Genomic DNA, 18,596 nt, shown 5'->3' with positions numbered 1-18,596 from the left:
CTCCTCCCCTACCCCCCTCCCATACCCCCTCATGTACCCCTCCTTTTATTCCATTCTGCAAGGATAAGAAAGTGCAAAAATTCCTATATTATAATGATGGAAAATATTTTAAAAAATGCACTTTTTCCACATTTACCTTGAGGGCAAAATATAAACTCTTGCAGCACAGGGTGTGTGAATACAATTGTCTCTTGGTGTGTATAGTTATCCTTTTACAACTTGACATCAGTATGCATAGTCTCCATACTGTTCTCTTTACATTTCCTTAAGTGTTGACAAGAAGAATTTGTTTAACAATCACGAGCCTCTTTTCTCATTTCTTTTTATCCTTGTGACTCAAGGGTGATACTGTGAAGAGAAATTAGATGCTAGTCACTGTTAGGGGTTACAGGGTTAAGGCACAGAGTGGTGTGAATAATGTAACTTCAATGAACACAACACAGTTTAAAGTTATTGTCAAAAAAGGTTACAGAATATCAAAGTCTATTACTGGCTTGGTTTCTTGCTACAGACATAATAATTTTACTAAAGTCTTCCCTAAAACCACCATAACTTCCATATCAGGGTTCAGATAACTATCTTAGTAACACAATTTGATCAATTTTGAACAAACTTTTCTTAAATTTATCAGGCCGCTGATATTTATTGCCTAATTAAGTCACTGGAGGTGGAAATCAATAACACTTGATGCTGTACATAATAAAACTAAAGTTTTAGTTCCTTTAGTTCAAAGCGGATGTTTCTTTTTGGTGGCTAGCCATATCCCTGGTACAATTAGTAATCAAATAATAATTTTATGTCCCTGGTACAGATGAAGCTGCAAAGGAGATATGATTTATACTTTCCAACTTAAACATGATTATCAAACCCTTTAACTCCCAGAAATGATAAACACCTTCCTATAGTATCCAAACATTATCCAGTAAACAGGTAGTGAGATTACTCAAACTTATCAAGTACAAGATAGTATCTTGATGGAACACTTAATTCTTGTAACCAATTCACAAGGAAAGGTATAGAAGCAAGAGGAGAGAGTTAATGATCAGATCTTGGGAGTCAAAGGGTTAATTGAGCAGAATTGACATTTCCCTTGTGATAGAAAATTGTACCCTTTTAGAAATTCAACATAAATAGTTCTGGCAGTTGTTTTAGGATGGGTGCATTCGAGTCACAAGCAAAACCAGTAGAGGGAACAATTTTTCAGACAAACTCAAATACTTACAACATATTTAGAATTTTCACTGAAAAACTGATGGTACTTCTTTAAAAGCACAGGGAATCCCAGAAGCTAAAGTGACCAGAGCCACTCCTATCTCTCATCATGATATTGCTCATTATTTGGTTTGAAAATTATAATTAAATTTTATGCACCTCTAATAAACCAATCATTTAGTCACTTGAAGTACCGGTCTCAGTTAATAAAATAAACTAGTAAGTACCCTGAGGAAAACTTATTTAATAGGGCTAACAGCACTATTAGGTTACAAGTAAAATCATGTGTTTTCCATGAAACTAGCTAGCCAATAATTGTGTCATAAGCCTATTGCCTAATTGAAATCCTCAAAGGATTTAATACCTCCCCTTTCGGATATCAAATGTGCTTTAAGCATTAGCGCAACCAATTCTCGAGTACTGTCACATGCTTTGTATCGGAACAACAATGGAACAGTTGTTAACATAAGATCCTTATCTATCCAGTCTTTGCCCTCTTTTACAAAACCTAGAGAGTTTGCCTGACAATCTATCTAAAGAGTAAGTACTTATTTATAATAGTAAATGTACCTATTACAATTTCTCTACTTTCCCTCGCCAATAAAAGATATACAAGGCTTTCTCTGGCCCAATTCCCATGTATGACGCAACTTTAGTATCTACTTTCATCTTTTTGACATTTGAGGTCATTTTGAAATGAAATAAATTAATATATCTCATACCGCTTTTTCACAACTTCTACGTTTTGCAATCTAAACGATGGAAATCAAGGAACCTTCCGTGGATTTACTTGATCAAGAAATAAATTAATGCTTCTTCTAGTTCACATAACACAACAACATACTTGATCTTTTCCATAAACTGAACTCAAAAGAAGCAAGTTCTCGTTCACTTCGTGGGTAGTCTTGTTCATGTCTACATAGATCCATTCTTCGTACGCCTTTTTGGCGTCTGCTGAAAGTTCTGTTGATCTTTCCATCGACGATTCCGAATAATCGGCAACATCCTGATCTGTGATAAAGACTGGCTCGTCTCTTCCAAATCCAAATTCCAGTTCCTCATCGTTACTATCAGCTTTTAATGGAGTTGTTTCTTCTGTAACTTGTTTTATTTCGATATCGATATGATCCTCATCTGGATTATCATCAACTTTAAGATCAACGTTTTCGATAGTTTGCGTTTCTGATCCACTTGCTGCCATATATATATACTTTATCTCAGGTCAGTACAACACACCAATGTTCGAGCGTAATCACGTCACGACTTGTTCCTCGCCTTTCTGTACGGCACTTTTACTATCTATTCGTTCTTAATGCTTAAAAAACTTCAGGGAAAGTTTTTTCTTGATTCAAAATACTGCCCACTACAGCTCTCTAAAACTTCTCAAAGAAGAGATTGATCTCAAATCTTCCTCCTCGAAGCGATTTGCGTTCTCTATGTCGAAGCATGAGTTGCCTTTAGTCTCGTTTTGACGCTTACACATCACGTGAGTTAGGTCACGGATGTGATCACGCAGATGTCACGCAAAAACCTTCCGATCACGCATTTACAGAACGTAAATTTGCTCTGAAATCGGAGCTTTGGTTACATTTGATTTCCCGAAGAACCAACCATCAAAGTCTCTTTTTGGGGGACTTCGTGTCTAACCGAAAGATCCGAGTTAGCACTAAAACTTCGAATCTCAAATACCAGACATACCAAGGTTTATGTCATCATAACAATAAATTAATTTTTTTCAGGGATGAAGTCAGCTCAACTCTCACAACAAAACCCTGGATTAAGAACTAGACGACAGGTGACAGGACGGTGCAATATTCATTATAAGATTTTGATGGTTTTCATCGCTTTTGCTCGGTTCAAGTAGCGTTGCGTGACGTGTCTAAAACCGTCTGCAAATGAGATTTAACCCATTTAGAAACTAAACCTAATCTCTTGCCCAGTTCTCTCACGTTAACGTAAAAGGTGGCATTGTCCGGGAACACCCGACCAACAAAACCTTGAATTCTTCAAACGCCAGGCGAATTTTTAAAAGTTGTTCACAAGTTCAGAAAGTGACACAAAAGTACGATTAAATAGTTTTTAATAGCAAATTTTCATTACAAATTCACTCAAACCCGGTTTTTTTCAAACACCGACACGAAGGGATACAACTAAGTTTTCTTTTAAAAGAGATGACACTTGAAATGCATGGCGGTTACTCATTTTAATACTAATTGAACGATGAAATCGAAAATAACCCCAGAATTCCAACTTGTTTCAACTACATAATGGAACACTTTCCACCTCGTCCACATCCCATGCATTTTACAGTTTTTTCGTCAAGTTCGTCAACACTCCGTGTAATTTCTCGCCTTTCATTCTTCAAGCTTTTCTCTGACAGCAAATCAACGTCTTCAAACACTGCCTCCTCTAAGCTAACGGCTTCTTCAACCGGTGATTCTTTCTGTTTTAACGTGTACATTTCTTCCACGATTTTATTTTCAAACACGAGCGCGGAAAGTTCGGGTTTGAACGAAGATTTCACGACATCATCATGAATACTATCTCGTGATTCGACACTCTCATTCGATTTCCGAGAGGCGTAAAAATCTTTCCCGAGCGACGATTCAATCAGGAACTTCGGCTTGTCGTTCTTTGATTTCGATTTTGTCGTTTTTGAGGCTTCAACTTTAGGTTTCTTCTCGCTTTCAAACGGAGCTTTTCCGAATTTGTCTTTGTTGATGTCCTTTTTGGGTGGCTCTTTGATGTTCTCTGTTTCGTTCGGTTCTTCAGGTTCTTTTTCAACTTCCTTCTCAGGTTCTGAAACAAACCCAGGTTCTTCTGAATCAGGACTTACAATTTTTCGTTGTCGACTGCGCGAGCGCCTGGCATGCTGAGCGTACTCACCCAATGTGTCAATCGCGGGTCCTTCGTTCTTTGTAGCCTCTTTCTCAGTCTTTTCGTCAACTTGTCTTTCAACAACCTTCTCAGTTGGCATTAAAATTTTCAAATCTGGTGTCTTTTTCTTGTTCTCCAATATGGCAGTTTCCTTTTCCTTGTTTTTAGTTGCTTCCTCTGTGACATCTGCGCCATTTTGGACAACATCTTTTCCAGCCATTAAATCTTTGATACCAAGTTTGGCTTTCCCATCGTCTACATCTTCTTTCGTTGACAGTTTTTCCACAATTTTCGTCTCATTTGGTGACTCATTTTCGTTGCTGGCGGGTTTAAGAACAATGTCATCAATATTGACCTTCTCTTTAAAGTTTTTGTTGTCACCCTTCACGGAGAAAACGTAACTATCATCCAGTTCAAGTTGGTTTTCTGTGTTGATGTCGGGAGCATAACTTTTCAACACTTCACTGATTAAATCCTCTGCTTCTTTTGAATCCAGCATCTGCAGCTCCGAGTCATGCGAGTTCTCTTCAAGTTCCTCGATTTCTTTTTCTTGTCTCAAGAATTCCTCGTCCTCCTCCAAATCTGCGGCCGGTACAACCACTTCAATGGGCTCATCGCGAAATATTTGTTCCATTTTCCTCGCCTCGGAGAAAATGTACTTATCCAGTGGCGATTCTGAAGAGAAGTTTTCTCGTATTGGAGTACTGGGAGGGGTAGCAGGCTCCTTGTCGAAAGAAGGCTGCCTACCACCAAAAGTTGGTATTCCTGTTCTGGGCTTAGAGGCAGCCTGCTCGTGTTCATTGGGTAAGTTCCCCACGGACTTTTGCGTGGCTGCATGCTTCGGGAACGAAGGAATTTTGCTCTCCACGGGCGAGGACGCCGCTGTAGGATTACCATTAGGCACGGTTTCTTTCTCTGCGCTTGAGGTTTTACGCGTTAATTTGTCGCCAGCATGACCTGGAATCTTGCTGGATGGTGTCGATTCGCCAGGCTTCGGAATCCCACTTGTCTTCGATGCGATTGGAAGGGAACTTGATGGAGACTTAGCGGCGATTTTAGGTTCTGGAATCTTGGACCCTCCTGCTGTAGGAACCTTTGACTCGGGGGTCGTATCGGACGGTGTGGAAGGGGTTGTTGGAGTGCATGACGAGTTCTCGGGGGGTCCATCCGGTTCTGTAGCTTTGGATCCTACCACAGTGGAAAGTTTTGATTGGGGTATTTTAGTTCCAGGGGATGCTGACGGTGATTTAGTAAAGGATGGAATGCGGCTGACACCCATAGGAATGCCGCTCCCCTGAGGGGAGGAAGATGCATTGGGTATCTTACTTTGAGTACCAGTAACAGGAGAATGTGCCTCTCCTCCATTCTGCGCCGCCTGCCCTTCATTCTGGCTGTCTTTGCGAGTCACGGAGGGTATTCTAGACTTGGGAATACCAGACTTGGAGAAAGACGGAATTTTACTGACTTGCTTGGCAGGTTCATGACCATTTGGTACACTTGTAGGATCTTTATTTTCTTTAGCAGAATCAGGTCTGTTGTGTGAGGATGTTGCTGATGAAGATATTTTGCCTCCTGTCTTGTCTTTCTGCAAAGCGCCCTCCTTACGTCCTGTTGTGGGTATTTGGGATTTATTTGAGGACGGAATTTTGCTCTTCGGAGGAGTACGTTCCTCAGCGCCATTTTTCTTTGTGATTGAAGGTATGCGGGAAACGTGCGAGTCTGTTTTTTCAGCGCTTCCTGGCGACCGAACGAGCGATGGAATCTTCGACATCTCACTGCTGCTTCCCGAGCGGGAGCGACTACTCTCTATTGAACACTTAGAAGGAGAGCTACTCAACGAACTTGAAGTTAAACTTCGATTACTAGATGTTCTATTTATATTACTTCCTGTATCCTCGTGGGTTGCGATTGGCGAATTAGTTCTTAATTTACCTCGCGGCCGGACAATGTCACTTTTTTCTCTCCTTACACTCGGCGACGCACGATTTTTAGTGATGTCACTACGTTCACGTTGAAGTCCGGCTGGCGATTGTGAACGCGGGCTCGGTATAGTACCGTTTTCCCGTTTTAGATTAGAGGATGAATTTGATCGCGCGCTACTCGGGGTAGAGTTGTTATTATTAGCTGGTGATTGCGTTCGACGTGGTCTAACAATGTCACTTTTCTCGCGGCGGAGGCTTCCGTTTCTAAAAGAGTCTTGAGACGTCTGAGGAGACCTGGAGGCCGGTCCTGGTTTTTTAGGTGTAGAAAAACTGGCGCTGCGTCTCGGTCGCGCACAACTCTTATCCTGAGCGTTATCCTGTTTAAAACCGCCCTGATTTGACTTAGCGACTGGTTTTACAATGCGTGTTTTATTTGACGCTTGGCAACCGTTGTTGACTGATATAAATAGCGGATAGCGACTTGAAAAATCGTTCGAATCGTGGGACTGCTCTGGTAATGAGCACACACTATCAGCTGTAGTATCAATACAATCACTGCCTGATCCGCTGCTTAATTTGGATTCTGATGCAGTTGTTCCGTTACAGTTCACTCCGTTAAGACGATTATCACTTTCGCTCTCGCTGCGTTTTCTCTGAGCTTGACAGAAGTCCCCTGACCTACGCCTAAGATAAGGTCTTTTTCTGAGCGCTACATCACTATTGCTCCTTCGGACTTTCTTTGGTTCAGGAACTCTTTTGGGCGGGGCTGGTCTAAACTGAATCTGGGGTACAGGTGATATTCCAAAGCTGGGGCTGGCACCAAAGATGGCGGACGCGTTCCGTGCTCTACTCGATGGTTCGGGGAGACTGAGAAAAAAAAACAAAGGCAATTAATTTTGTTGGCTGGCAAGAAACAGTCATGGTTGTTTGCAAGTCGCTCACTTAAAGGATTAGTTACACCTCTTTCATTAAATTCTTTTGTTGTTTTTTCCCTTTATTTCATCCCAAGCAGTTATGAGTTCATACATTTTTGATCCTTTGTCATCACAGATCTTTTCTGGTACTAATAAAAGGCTGGGATAAATCTCGAACCAAACAAACATTTTCACCCCCGAACCTAAACATAGCACGCAAGTAGATTAAAAAATGTCATTAAATTACCAACGCCACTGAGATGAATATCTCCGATATTGAGGTGAAAAACTCAGATTATGTGCGTCATTAAATCGTTCAATCACAAGGAGACGTTAAATATAGTCTCTAGAATATAACCAGACAAAATTACAAAGCCTTTCTGTTGATTTTCCAAAGGACTAGAACAAATGCACGCTAAAGAGTTTATTTGTTTTGTGCATCGGTGGTTTTCCGGTTAAAAACAATTTTTGTAAAGTTCTGCCATGTGCCCATACATATGAAAAATGCAAAGTAACAACAGAACTGGCGAAAATTAAACGATCAACTTTCTAAAGGCCCTCAAGCTGTTTTGCTTGCCTTGAAAACATGCCAATCTAATCTGAAAACATTTCTTGCAAATTACTTGAAAAGACAGTGACAGCGTTTAATCACTTAATAGAGTTTAATTCACTAAAGTAAATGACTACTTCGTTAAGAAGGCGTAACTTTGATAAAAGTTTTAGAAAGAACTCGAAAAAAGTTTGGAAAGAATTTCTCTAATAGGCGCTTCCGCGGGGTTGGAACTTAATTGATTTGCGGCAGTGTAAGAGAATTGGAACACGTGTAAAAATCCCATAATTACGCTGACAATGGAAGCATGTTGAGCAAGGTAAAACACAAGAATAATAACCAACTGTGAACAAAGAACGCAGCGGTCTATAGTGGAAGTCAGGACAATGATCTAAAGATAACTTTGATCGATGATTCTTAAGTAACCCAACAAAATACTAATCCTTGAAATCTATGAATGAAATAGAATTTGTACATTTGCATACGCGTGTTGTTTTCTTTGGCGTTGAAACAAAAGCGTTGGTGGTTTAAATCATTCCGCCTTCAATCAAACACACGCTATCTTGCCAGAATTTACACAAACTCTCCGACAAAGTCAAAACTGATTTGAGTAGCGAGACGACAGCTTCGTATAAATTATAGAACAAACTTTACACTTGTTATAAAAGTCGTCGATTCCTAATTATAATATCTATAGTAAGCTTGATAACTCAATTGCTTTGTTTTCCGATAACAGGAAAACCAAAACTTTGGCAAACAAAGTAAACAATTGCTACGAAGAAAAGCTTTTACACCAAAACTACTTCATATACATTGCTGATGATGAGCTAAATTTTTTTTAGCCTAAATTTTAAATTCATCCTCCATCAAAATGAAAATAAAATGCACCATGTTGGCGATATTGATAACGTCTGAAGCGCACTCTAGAAAAATGGAGCAACAATTTCTCTAAGGAAAAGGGATAACTTTATAAATCTGCAATACATTCCCAAACCATAATTTCTGACCTGTAACGTAGAATAAAATATTCTACGTGGAAAGAATATTTAAAGGCAGAGGTGAATAATATCAACAGCTTAAACCGCATAATGTAAATCTGTGTCTTCGTGCCCCCATGACAAACCCTCACAATACGATTTTAAACACTTCGGTAATTTTTAAATTGTAGAGATGGAAACCTTTTTGGATTTTATCAGCGCCTTTAAAATTGATTGAAAATTTCAATCCATTTACAACACAAAAGCGTTTACGAATTGATTTCGCTAACCCAACCGCCTTCTCTCTCAGCATGAAATATAGTATTTTCGCGTTCCAATCTCGATGAAATAGCAAAACTTTAAGGGAGTTAGGTCAAGAATATTTTGTTTTGATAAACAAATACATCTTGCAGAGAGATCCTGGCAGTGGATACACACACGAGGATTCCAAGATACTTCAAGAAATGACAGAATACGAGAACATATCGGACAGCTGCTGATAAATAGCTTTCAAATTCAAAATAATATTGAAATATCAGCCTCGCCAGTTTCCAGAAATTTTAAAAGCCTCTTCAGCTGACGGTCCAAAATATCAAGAACTATAATTTCGTAATCTCGACTTCTTTGTGACGATTTGACGCGTCTTTCATAAAACTACACGTAAAATAGAGAGCTATGTAAAGAAAATTATCAAAACTGTACTTTTCCAGAGTCAAGTGCGCTTCAATATTCGCTGGCTTGTCGAAATATCTGTCCCAAAATAAATTCGCAAACAAAATTAAACTTTTGTATTTAACGATCAGAACTGTCGATGGTAAGCTAAATCGCCCTTCTCACTCGTGATAATAAAATGCGCTTAGTGTTTTATCTCCTGATACTTACGGCTGCGCCAACTTTTCCCAGAAGGACGCCATTTCTCCATGCGGCTGCAATTCGCTCGCCCGAGATCGTTCGTTCGTTTGACAGGTATATGACAGTTCAGAACTACGATCATTAAATATTCTTGCCGTTTACTGCATTCGAAACAACGTTTGTACCATCACGGCCATGCTTCCTAAATTCGCGTTATTAAAAAAAAGTAGAGCGATGGTGAATTTCCCTCACTCTGACCATTCTGACGTTGCCGCAATAAATACACATAAACCTCAACCACAATTCACCAGTCACCGACAAGTTGTAAAGTATTGGCTTCCACAATTCTCATAATCGCGAAAAAGTCATTCGAATTTCCTTCATATTCCACCCATGCAATTGTCTGGCGGTTTGTTCTAAATATACAGATGACTGAATCAAAACTGTCAAACTGAAGCCTTATTTACATTCGGCGATATGACTTGCTGTAAGTATGCCTGGCAACACAACCTATCAAACCCAACAGAAGACAATACTCATATTTTTTGACCACTTGGGTGCGACCGACCATGCGTTGCATAATATATGAGCGCCAAAAAATAATAATAGTAATTATTACAATTCAGAAGAAAGTCGCGACAAGTACGAAATTTTCTGTAATAGACATTCGAAAGGCAGCGCAAAAATTTGTCAGCGTTTAATTACTAGGACAAAATAAATACTAGGTGTGTCCTGAGACAATGTTTTATCAGACAGTTTTAGAGTAGGCTTTTATACAAATATCCGTCTGATAGTAATTTTGACAGGTGATAAATTTCACTAATGCATAATGAAGGGCATAAGCTACAAGTAACGTTTTCAACCAGTTCTCACTCTTTTTCCAGCGTACTTATGTACATCAAAAGTTTCACTTTCGCCTCAAAGTGTAGTGGTTTGATTTCATATTAAAGGTATCTCGGCTACTCAATGAGAAATCTTCTCCAGCTTCACACAATCTGCTTAAGGATATGGAAACATTTGTTACAAACCAATATGCGTCGATATCGATACACGTGAAAAGGACGAGAGGATAGGAAACAAGCGCCGTTTCTTTTTGCCTCAGGTGGAAAGCAGAAAGTTTCGAAAGCACGTTTCGTATCGTTTTAGTCTACACCGCTTCTCAGAAAATCGCTAATTAAGTCTCGCTGTTTTCACTCAAACCCATCTGTAGTTCCTTTGTAAATGCACTGACACTGTTTACAAGCATGTGCGTGGAGCTCATCTTCGCATCAATGTAAACACAAATTCAACGGAAATTTCCACTGTTTCGATTGCACTTCACAAATTTTTCACAATTTCAAATAACCAGATATCCCAAACAAAAGAAAAGATGCAAAATACGTCACAGAAGCCTTCTATCCTATTCGAATAATTTTCCAGCCTGATTTTCAAGAACTGCTTCGAGTAACAAACCAAGCTACATCCACAATAAAGACCCACAATAAAATTTGAACGCACTCGAAATCGTTCAACTCGGCAACTATAAAGTAAGATTTAGATGTCATCTGCGCACACAGACAAGGCGTTTAAATCGATTCTAGTTGTATTCAAACAATCTAAACGCAAAGAAAACAGAAGTCTGAATGAAGTTTAGAAGTTTACACGCGCCCAAACATTGGTGTCAAACGAAACGCGTGTTACTTACCTAAAGCTTACCGCGGAAGTGCCGAACGATCTTCAAGAGCTCACAACAAAATTTCGCAGCCGATCTCCGTGACTTAGATCAGCTCGTAAATAACAGCAGGCTCACTGAAAAATTTCGCTGAATGCATGCTGACAAAGAGACGAGTTATGCAAATGAGTAGTTTCCGCGACAAATTTCACTTCCACTTCTGGCACAGCGGAAGCACCATGACCTGAACGCACTAAAACAGCCAATCAGGGATCAGCTTTTCCTGAACCTGCCTCGTCAAACGAGTTTCTGTTTGTTATTGTTTTAAGTACAGGAAGTTTGCAATTCAAAAGCTTTTCACAATTAAGCGCGTTGTATTCAAGCTACAATATTGCCACCACAATCTGTTTCATAGAATTAGTCGCACTTTTTCTCGCGACATAAGAAACTAATTTACAAAGCAAAGTAATAGGGTGAAATTTATTTCGTTTCCCACATGACATAAGTATGAGAAACTCTATCCTTGCCTGCCATAATTCCATATTTTTTTGTGATCACACTTGAGACTCGAGGCCAACATTGCGATCTGATAATATTTTCCAAAAGCTGATATTGCCTACTCCAAACAGACCTTTGACCTGCGTGTCAGCGATAAAACAGCCTTTCACAATGAGAATCAATAGCGCGCGGAAAGAGAGTATTAAGATAACTAAGTTTTCAATAAATTTCAGAATAAGTAACCATTTGTAAATTCTAGAACTAGCAGGGCCAAACTCATTTGGAGACCCCTTGAAACTGGGTACATACGACTTTAAATCTCTTCAAAAAGGAAGTATACCTTTAATTACAGCTAAAGTTATTTTTAAGGTTGTTTACGCTAGACTCCGTATATAAAATTGAGATGCAAATGACTCGTAATTTGCGTGGCTCTAAATTGTATCTGACTTATCTTTGACACGAATCATGAACGCATCGACGAGAAGCACGTACATAACCGAAACAACCACAGTAAGGAAGATAACAACAGCTTTGAAAATAAAAAGTTGATTTATTTTAAGTCAGAACGATTTAAAATGCCAAAACATAATGAAACGAGTTGCAATGACTGACGTTTATATTTTCATATTATGGCTCTTTAATTTTCTGATTTATTTGTAACACAGCAGCCATATCCCAAGGCCAGTGTGCGATCTCCATTAAACTTCTGTTGATACGGGGCCCCTGGGTTTTTCTGAGAATTTTTCAGTTTTGACAAATTATAAAAAGTTTACGGTTTTTCCAAATACCTGATTAAAATAGCAATCTAAATTTAAACATTTGAACAGCTGCCACTGGCAGGTGAGAAAGATTTGAAGCCAAGAGTCTCTCTGACTCGCAGCTGACAAGTTAAAAAACATCAAGAGGAACAATTCCTCCCAAGAGGTTGGGAGGTCGTGTAAGAAGCCGCATGAAAGTTTCAGTCCGCATCTCATTTGCAGAAATGGCCTGATTAAAAGCAAAACAGTTAGATATTAAAATTTCTTTCAGTAAAAATTGTTTTTCATATGCAATCAAGATGGATGCTCCATTCCTGCAGAAACTCTGCTAGAGCAACAAAGTGTACCTCACCCCATCCTAGTAAAAAATGCCAGATCTAACTTAAACCCCACCCCCAAAAATGACAAGTATGCTTTCTTTTATACACATTTTCAACCACCACCCCTCTCCCAAGATCAAAATGAGTCATATGATCAGAGAGGTCCTAAAAAGAAAAAACAGATCTGTCATTATCCCCTTCTCCCTCAGATGACAAGTATGCTTTCTTTCATACACATTTTCAACCACCAATCCCCTCTCCCAAGTACAAGAGCCTATTGACTTTGCAAAAAATATTGGCTGCTCAACTTAGCCTATAAAGTCATTCAATACTCACGAGGAAAAAAGAGAAACTAGTATTAACAATACTAGCATGTAAGGAGAAGAGACAACTGTAGATTTGTTTTGAATATTTGTCGGTGCGATGATTATGCAAAAAATGAAATTAGTGTCGTTGCGTCGGTATATCAACCACATTTGAGCCGACCGGTCTAAACATGTCTTATATCAGGTGATTGTCAGATTTCATCACTGTGCGGTCAAAGAGTCTTCATAATAAGTTCAAGCTTATGAAGAACTCTGAGGCTGAATATTGCAAAATGGACAACACACATGAATTAGTCATAAAAACTGGAGAATCGAAAAACCTCAAGGCTTGTGCTCATGTTTACCCTTCGGCGGCTGCATAAATGGTGTAATGTCTATTTTGGTGTCAAAAAATGTAATGGCGTAAAAAAGGTTCAATTCAAAAACGGTGAGTTATCGAAAACCAAACAAAAATTGAATGAAATTGATTGGTTACAGTACACTAAAAGTCTTTGCGCACAGTGAAACCGAACAGGTTGTTTTCAGAAACCGCTGTCACAACTCTGTGATTCCTAATTTATATTTAGCAAGCTACATCGACCTTGCTTTCGATAGGGATTCATTTAAGCACAGATATGATCTATAAAAAAAACACTTAAAAGAAAGTTCCAGTTTTAGCCTAAGAGACGGTTAAAATTTATCTGATTCTTGCGAGAAGAGTGCAAACGAAAAACAAATATCACGAGAAATGTGAACGGCGATTAGATGATAAGATCTAAAGGCTTGTGTCGATGAATATTTTAAGAGCGATCCTTGACTGTGTTTTCATACACGAAATAAAACAAAACATTCCATTTCAACATTTCAGATCAACAAAAAACAAACAGCTTTCTACGTAGACGAAATATAATAGTTAAAATCGATCACACTAACCTTCGCGGTTCCCTTTCACCGAAAGAAGCCAGCATTTCACTACAGATGTTTGAGCGAAGAAAATATAAAAGACTGACTGCTGACCAAGTTTTTAACGGAAGCGCGGTCAATATTATCTACCGTAAGCGATCTGTTTTTGCCCGCAAACTAAAACCACCTCCTCTCGCGAGTGGATATTTACATACACTCACACATTTGGATCGGAAGTAAACTATGAAAGTTGCCACATGCTGTACTTTGATTCTCTAAACAATCGGATTTGCTGAATTGTGATCTGTCTCATTTTTATCACTCGTCACATCTATCACAATCTATGGTGCCAAAATTAACACATCCCATATGAGTGTCGCAAGTCCGGAAATTTCCAGACTCATCACATTAGGTGGTCGAGGGAAAATCTAAGATTTGCGCAAGAAATCTGGATTTTTGATCTTCTCTTAATCCAAAGAAGGCGTTATGTTCCATCAAAGCGAACTGTTTCCCTTAAGAAGAAGAGTTTCTCTACGATGAGGAGATATGCATGCATCTCGTGGCCGCAATTTTGCATGCCTAAGGTGCCACTCGTTTTCACATCCCGGATAAACTGATGAGTTTGAAATCGGATGGGAGATCCAGTCACCTCGATTTAACCCGGCTACACATCACTTAGCATGGGAAAGAGGGTCACTGTGTTATGTAACCCATGAGATGTTTTCAAGGTTTTCCCCTATACCGAACATCCGTTTTAGGACGAAAAAATACTGAAGTTGATGAATTCTTGGTGAGCTCAACACCGGTTTTCTTCTTTCAGTTTGGCTTTAGAACCAAGCAATCTATAATAGCTCCAAGGTTGCAGTAAGTTAAGAATTTCAAACACGAGTGCAATTTGGATTTGAATAAAGCTCTAATATCTCTTGGTCTTGTGGGCTGGGACAAATAAGTCTTGACTTGGAGTAATTTTTCAAGAGGGCTGAGCTCTAAAGTCTGATCGGCTTTGAAGTAAATCCCATTATTGTTTAGAGAAACAGACGACTAAAAACTTAATTGAAATGTATGGTCATGGGCGCATGCTCATACTGACAAAATTCACGCGAAAACCGAGGACGCACTTTTTTTCTGCCTCCTTTTAGCATAAAGTACTCGGTACGTAAATGGCTCAGTAGCCCTGATCAGAAATAATATACACATCTGCATTTAAATAAAAACGCTATATTGTGTTCACAGTGGTATGCTACTTCACCGGACAACAGTAAAAAGAGATTCTGTTTTCTAGAACTCCATAGTGCGCGTGCATGGACGGCATGCTGGCACAGTTTATTCCAATGAATTCTCACAACTCATAACACTAAATAGCAACTTTTGGATGCGGGGAACTACTTGAAAAAGAGTAAAATCCAGTTGCTTCGTGTCGGCAGATCTGTTATTTATATATTTGTTTTAAATGTTCGTACCCGTGATCTGTACAGAAGTGCCAGTTTTGTGAATATCATTGCTGATACTCCCTTGAAGTGAAACTAAGAATATCATTGCAAGCTGGAATGCAGCTCGGATTTTTGTCTTTATCTCTCTTCTTTAAAGAGGCTTGAAGAAAGTTTTCAAGTAGTTATTTTCCGAAAGGGTTGGGCTAATTACACTTCCTCGCTTCAAGCTGTAGATATCGGGCTGAAACGAGGACGCAGTAATACCTAATACCTTAACTGGTGTAAAGTATAAGAACGTTTCCTTTTTAAATCGTCTTATTCAAATCAAAAAGCCATGACGTGGCTTTTAATTTAGCCCAACCTATGAACTTCTCTGTTCCAAAGAACTTTTTATTACTAAAAATATCTGCTATACTCTCATATCTTACTTAAAAGTTCTCCAATCATCCTAAGAATTATTTTGCTCATTATCCTACTACAGCTGGTCTCTCAGAAAACTATCGTTTACCAAAGTTATCAACAAAGGAATAATTTTCATTTTGATCAGATCTTTTCTAAATCAAAATCGACGCTTATTTCTATACTTTCACCTAGCAACTAACGCTGAAAGCAAGATGGAAAGACACCCATCTTTTGAAGTAAGCCCTAAGCTCATCACCTCAGAGCGCGGATAGTGAAATCGTGTCACCCCAAACTGAATTGCCTTCTTGTTTTATTGTTTCCTTGCTTTTTTCCAATGGATTTACCCAGGAAGGTTCCGCATTCATGCACATCTCTATATTCGAGGACCCCGCCTAGTCTCCAATGAAATGAAAATGAATTTAACTTGTTGTCTTCGTTTGATTGTATTTCCATGACAATAAACCACAATGTCCGGTCGCGATAACGCGATGAAAAGTCCAGATATGACGATACTACGTGATCGATTGCAATCCCAAAAACCAATATGTAATCCCTTCAAATTTCACCTTTGAGCCGCGCTACTTACATTGAAGGTTTTTAGAGAAGCAGAAAGCGATCTTACATGTTCTGATACAGCCTTCTCAACGACAAATTCTTAAAAAATAACTGCTCAATAAAGCAAATTGTTAGTTTAAAATTTTATGCTAAAAATAAAAACCATTCATTACTTATGTTTGAATGTTTCAAAGTTTTCCTTTCCCGGCGATGCTTAGCAACATGGCTAACAATTCTAACATCATTAATTTCAGTCGCCTATTAGGCACGTATAGATAAATCTAAGAATGGACGTTAATGCTGCTCTCATTCTCTAATTAACAAAAAGGTGTTCCGTCAAAATCAAAATTTCCTCTCAAACGTGATTTACAACGGCTAGTAAACCTAAGTTGGAGCCTATCAGGGATGAGTTTGAGGGATATCTATTGTTTTGTTTTGTTGTACAAAATTACAGTGGAGATCAGTTGTGACGATAATAGTTTAGTAACAATAAGCAGGAATTTTGGGTTGAGCCAATGTACAGCAGCCAAAAACAGGGTCTAGTAAAAATTTTGCCTGTTCAGGTAGCACGCGTAAGAAATCAACCCACATTTCTATGGGACTACGTAGCTAGGATTCTCCGCATTATAAAATTTTATTTTTCAACCTGCTTGTCTACAATGAAATCATAAACATTTCATTACGATTGCTTTCAATTGAGAGACGATGTCCGAGATCATTTTGCCATATTTCAGGACGTTCAAAAGAAAATTTTGATACAAGCAATAACGATTGATGGCTTCAGTAGGAAGATTATGATGAGTGAACATTCTCGTGATTTTAGTTGCAGCTGAAAATATTTACGACGTTCAGAAGTCTGAATTTTGTTTAAACAGATGTCGATCATGTTGAATTTAAAACAAATTTCAGAGGTTCGCAGTTACAAACTGACAACATTTATCGTAAAATATTGGCTAGACTTCAAACGAGTTGTTAATTTTTTTTATGAAAGAAAACTTTAGATTTAAAGACATCGTTGATTCACAAATACAAGCCTAAGCAACTTGTACGGATCTTGGTACAATAGTTATTTCTGATGATAATCTAACTTTACTCAAACATCTTGCGATCTTCATTACATCATGACTGAAACTGCCTCCTATAAATGATTTAGAGCGAATCAACGGTCTTCACGTTATGATTCGAGCCTACAGATACAAACAGCACGAAGAAATATTACGTTTCTACCTAATCGTGCGATTGTTATACATTATATCCAGTTTATTTGCGCAAAACCGATGTTGACTCGGCCCGACTTGCATCAAAATTTGAAGCACGAATGAGATTTTATAAAATTACCGAAATATCTAATCCCCTTCGACGAACACAATTTGAAATTTTTCCAAACAAGCGTGTGCAAAATTTTGTAATTATCAGTCATAATTTTGCTCGAAACTTCATGAAATCGATCATAGAATTATAAAATCAAAATTTTATTACATTACTAGGAAACGGATCGAAAAATAACATTACAAATGCTTGATGGTTTTTGGTCCAGCTCTAAAGTAGTCTTCAAGAAACAGATGTGTTCAAAAGCGTTCGTTGTTCTGCTCATTGTCTTGTTAGTCTTAAAAAATCGAAGAACGAAAATAGATCATGAATATGTTGGTCCTCAAAGTCTTCATGAACAGAGATCTTGACAAGAACTTCAGTGAAAACGTAAGGGGGCTTTTGTATGACACTTAAAACTACTTTGAAAATATAATTTTGATGGGCTCAGTCGGCGTAAAAAGCGAAGAGGAGCAGTTTTGAATACAAATGTTCACCAACACCTGCCATTTTCGAATCACATATCATTCCCGCGGAAAATGAAAACATTCGAATACACACCCAATTCCAAGCCTAGGTTTTCGTTACAACTTGACATGACTAAATAACACTGCGAAAAATCTATACCATCATAAACTGTACTTACAGAGAGAGATCTTTGTGATCGGTTTGTTCCCGAGGCAAATCTAAAATCCTGCAGATGAAAGAGGTTTGAAGATATGAACTGCGCGAGTAACATTAAACAATACGCCACTCCCAATCCACCAATGGCGATTATGTATTCGAATCAAGCCAATAAAGTTTATGTTTACCTCTTGCGTTCTCTAAGCCGTAAGCCTTCCATTATGTTCTAGACGCTTCGCGAAGGAACGCAGATTTCTTCCAGCACTTTAAGAAATTCTTCGACATGAGAACCCCAAAAAATGAATGTTTCCTCGCTCATGTTTCTGTTTACGGCGAAAAGACCTGACGAGGAATGAACTTAGATGACTTTTGCCTGATGAACAGGTGAAAGGAAAAACACCAAAATTTATGCCAAATCTCTCTTAGCGTCCGTTCGAATTATATCATATTCTACGTTGTGATTGGGCAGGCGGCGAAAAGATTCATGCTTTATTGTATTTAAATCACAAATTTAATGAAAAAATATGCGTAATTCGAG

At 38.6% G+C, this 18,596-nt stretch overlaps 2 protein-coding genes across 5 annotated transcripts; both read right to left on the bottom strand.

The window, feature by feature from the left end:
* Positions 1-1,058: 1,058 nt before the first annotated feature.
* On the bottom strand, positions 1,059-2,664 carry LOC131797340 (uncharacterized). Its single transcript, XM_059114952.2, has one exon. It carries the CDS (start codon positions 2,411-2,413, stop codon positions 2,036-2,038), a length of 378 nt encoding a protein of 125 aa, XP_058970935.1. The 5' UTR covers positions 2,414-2,664; the 3' UTR covers positions 1,059-2,035.
* A 611-nt stretch (positions 2,665-3,275) lies between these two features.
* Positions 3,276-18,401, bottom strand: LOC131797372 (neurofilament heavy polypeptide-like). 4 transcript variants are annotated; one of them, XM_059114991.2, is made up of 3 exons: positions 18,247-18,401; positions 18,081-18,128; positions 3,276-6,878 (listed from the first exon to the last, which is right to left on the bottom strand). In XM_059114991.2, exons 1-3 carry the CDS (start codon positions 18,276-18,278, stop codon positions 3,473-3,475), a joined length of 3,486 nt encoding a protein of 1,161 aa, XP_058970974.2. In that variant the 5' UTR covers positions 18,279-18,401; the 3' UTR covers positions 3,276-3,472. The 4 variants fall into 4 exon arrangements, 3 of the variants coding, with proteins under 3 accessions (XP_058970974.2, XP_058970976.2, XP_058970977.2); XM_059114993.2 differs by lacking the exons at positions 18,081-18,128; positions 18,247-18,401 and adding an exon at positions 13,770-13,919; XM_059114994.2 differs by lacking the exons at positions 18,081-18,128; positions 18,247-18,401 and adding an exon at positions 9,335-9,756.
* Between the last annotated feature and the right edge of the window lie 195 nt (positions 18,402-18,596).

This window comes from Pocillopora verrucosa, chromosome 2 (genome assembly GCF_036669915.1).
Source record: "Pocillopora verrucosa isolate sample1 chromosome 2, ASM3666991v2, whole genome shotgun sequence".
Taxonomy (NCBI): domain Eukaryota; kingdom Metazoa; phylum Cnidaria; class Anthozoa; order Scleractinia; family Pocilloporidae; genus Pocillopora; species Pocillopora verrucosa.
The sequence above is the reverse complement of the archived record's forward strand: the minus strand, read 5'-3'. Positions and strand labels throughout refer to the sequence as shown.

Bases quoted from the DNA above. Each gene is read 5' to 3' on its own strand.
- LOC131797340 (XM_059114952.2), bottom strand. From the start codon at position 2,413: ATGGCAGCAAGTGGATCAGAAACGCAAACTATCGAAAACGTTGATCTT.
- LOC131797372 (XM_059114991.2), bottom strand. From the start codon at position 18,278: ATGGAAGGCTTACGGCTTAGAGAACGCAAGAG. The intron at 18,129-18,246 runs GTAAACATAAAC...TTTCATCTGCAG, and splicing joins CGGCTTAGAGAACGCAAGAG to GATTTTAGATTTGCCTCGGG. The intron at 6,879-18,080 runs GTAAGTACAGTT...TTTTTTTCTCAG, and splicing joins GATCACAAAGATCTCTCTCT to TCTCCCCGAACCATCGAGTA.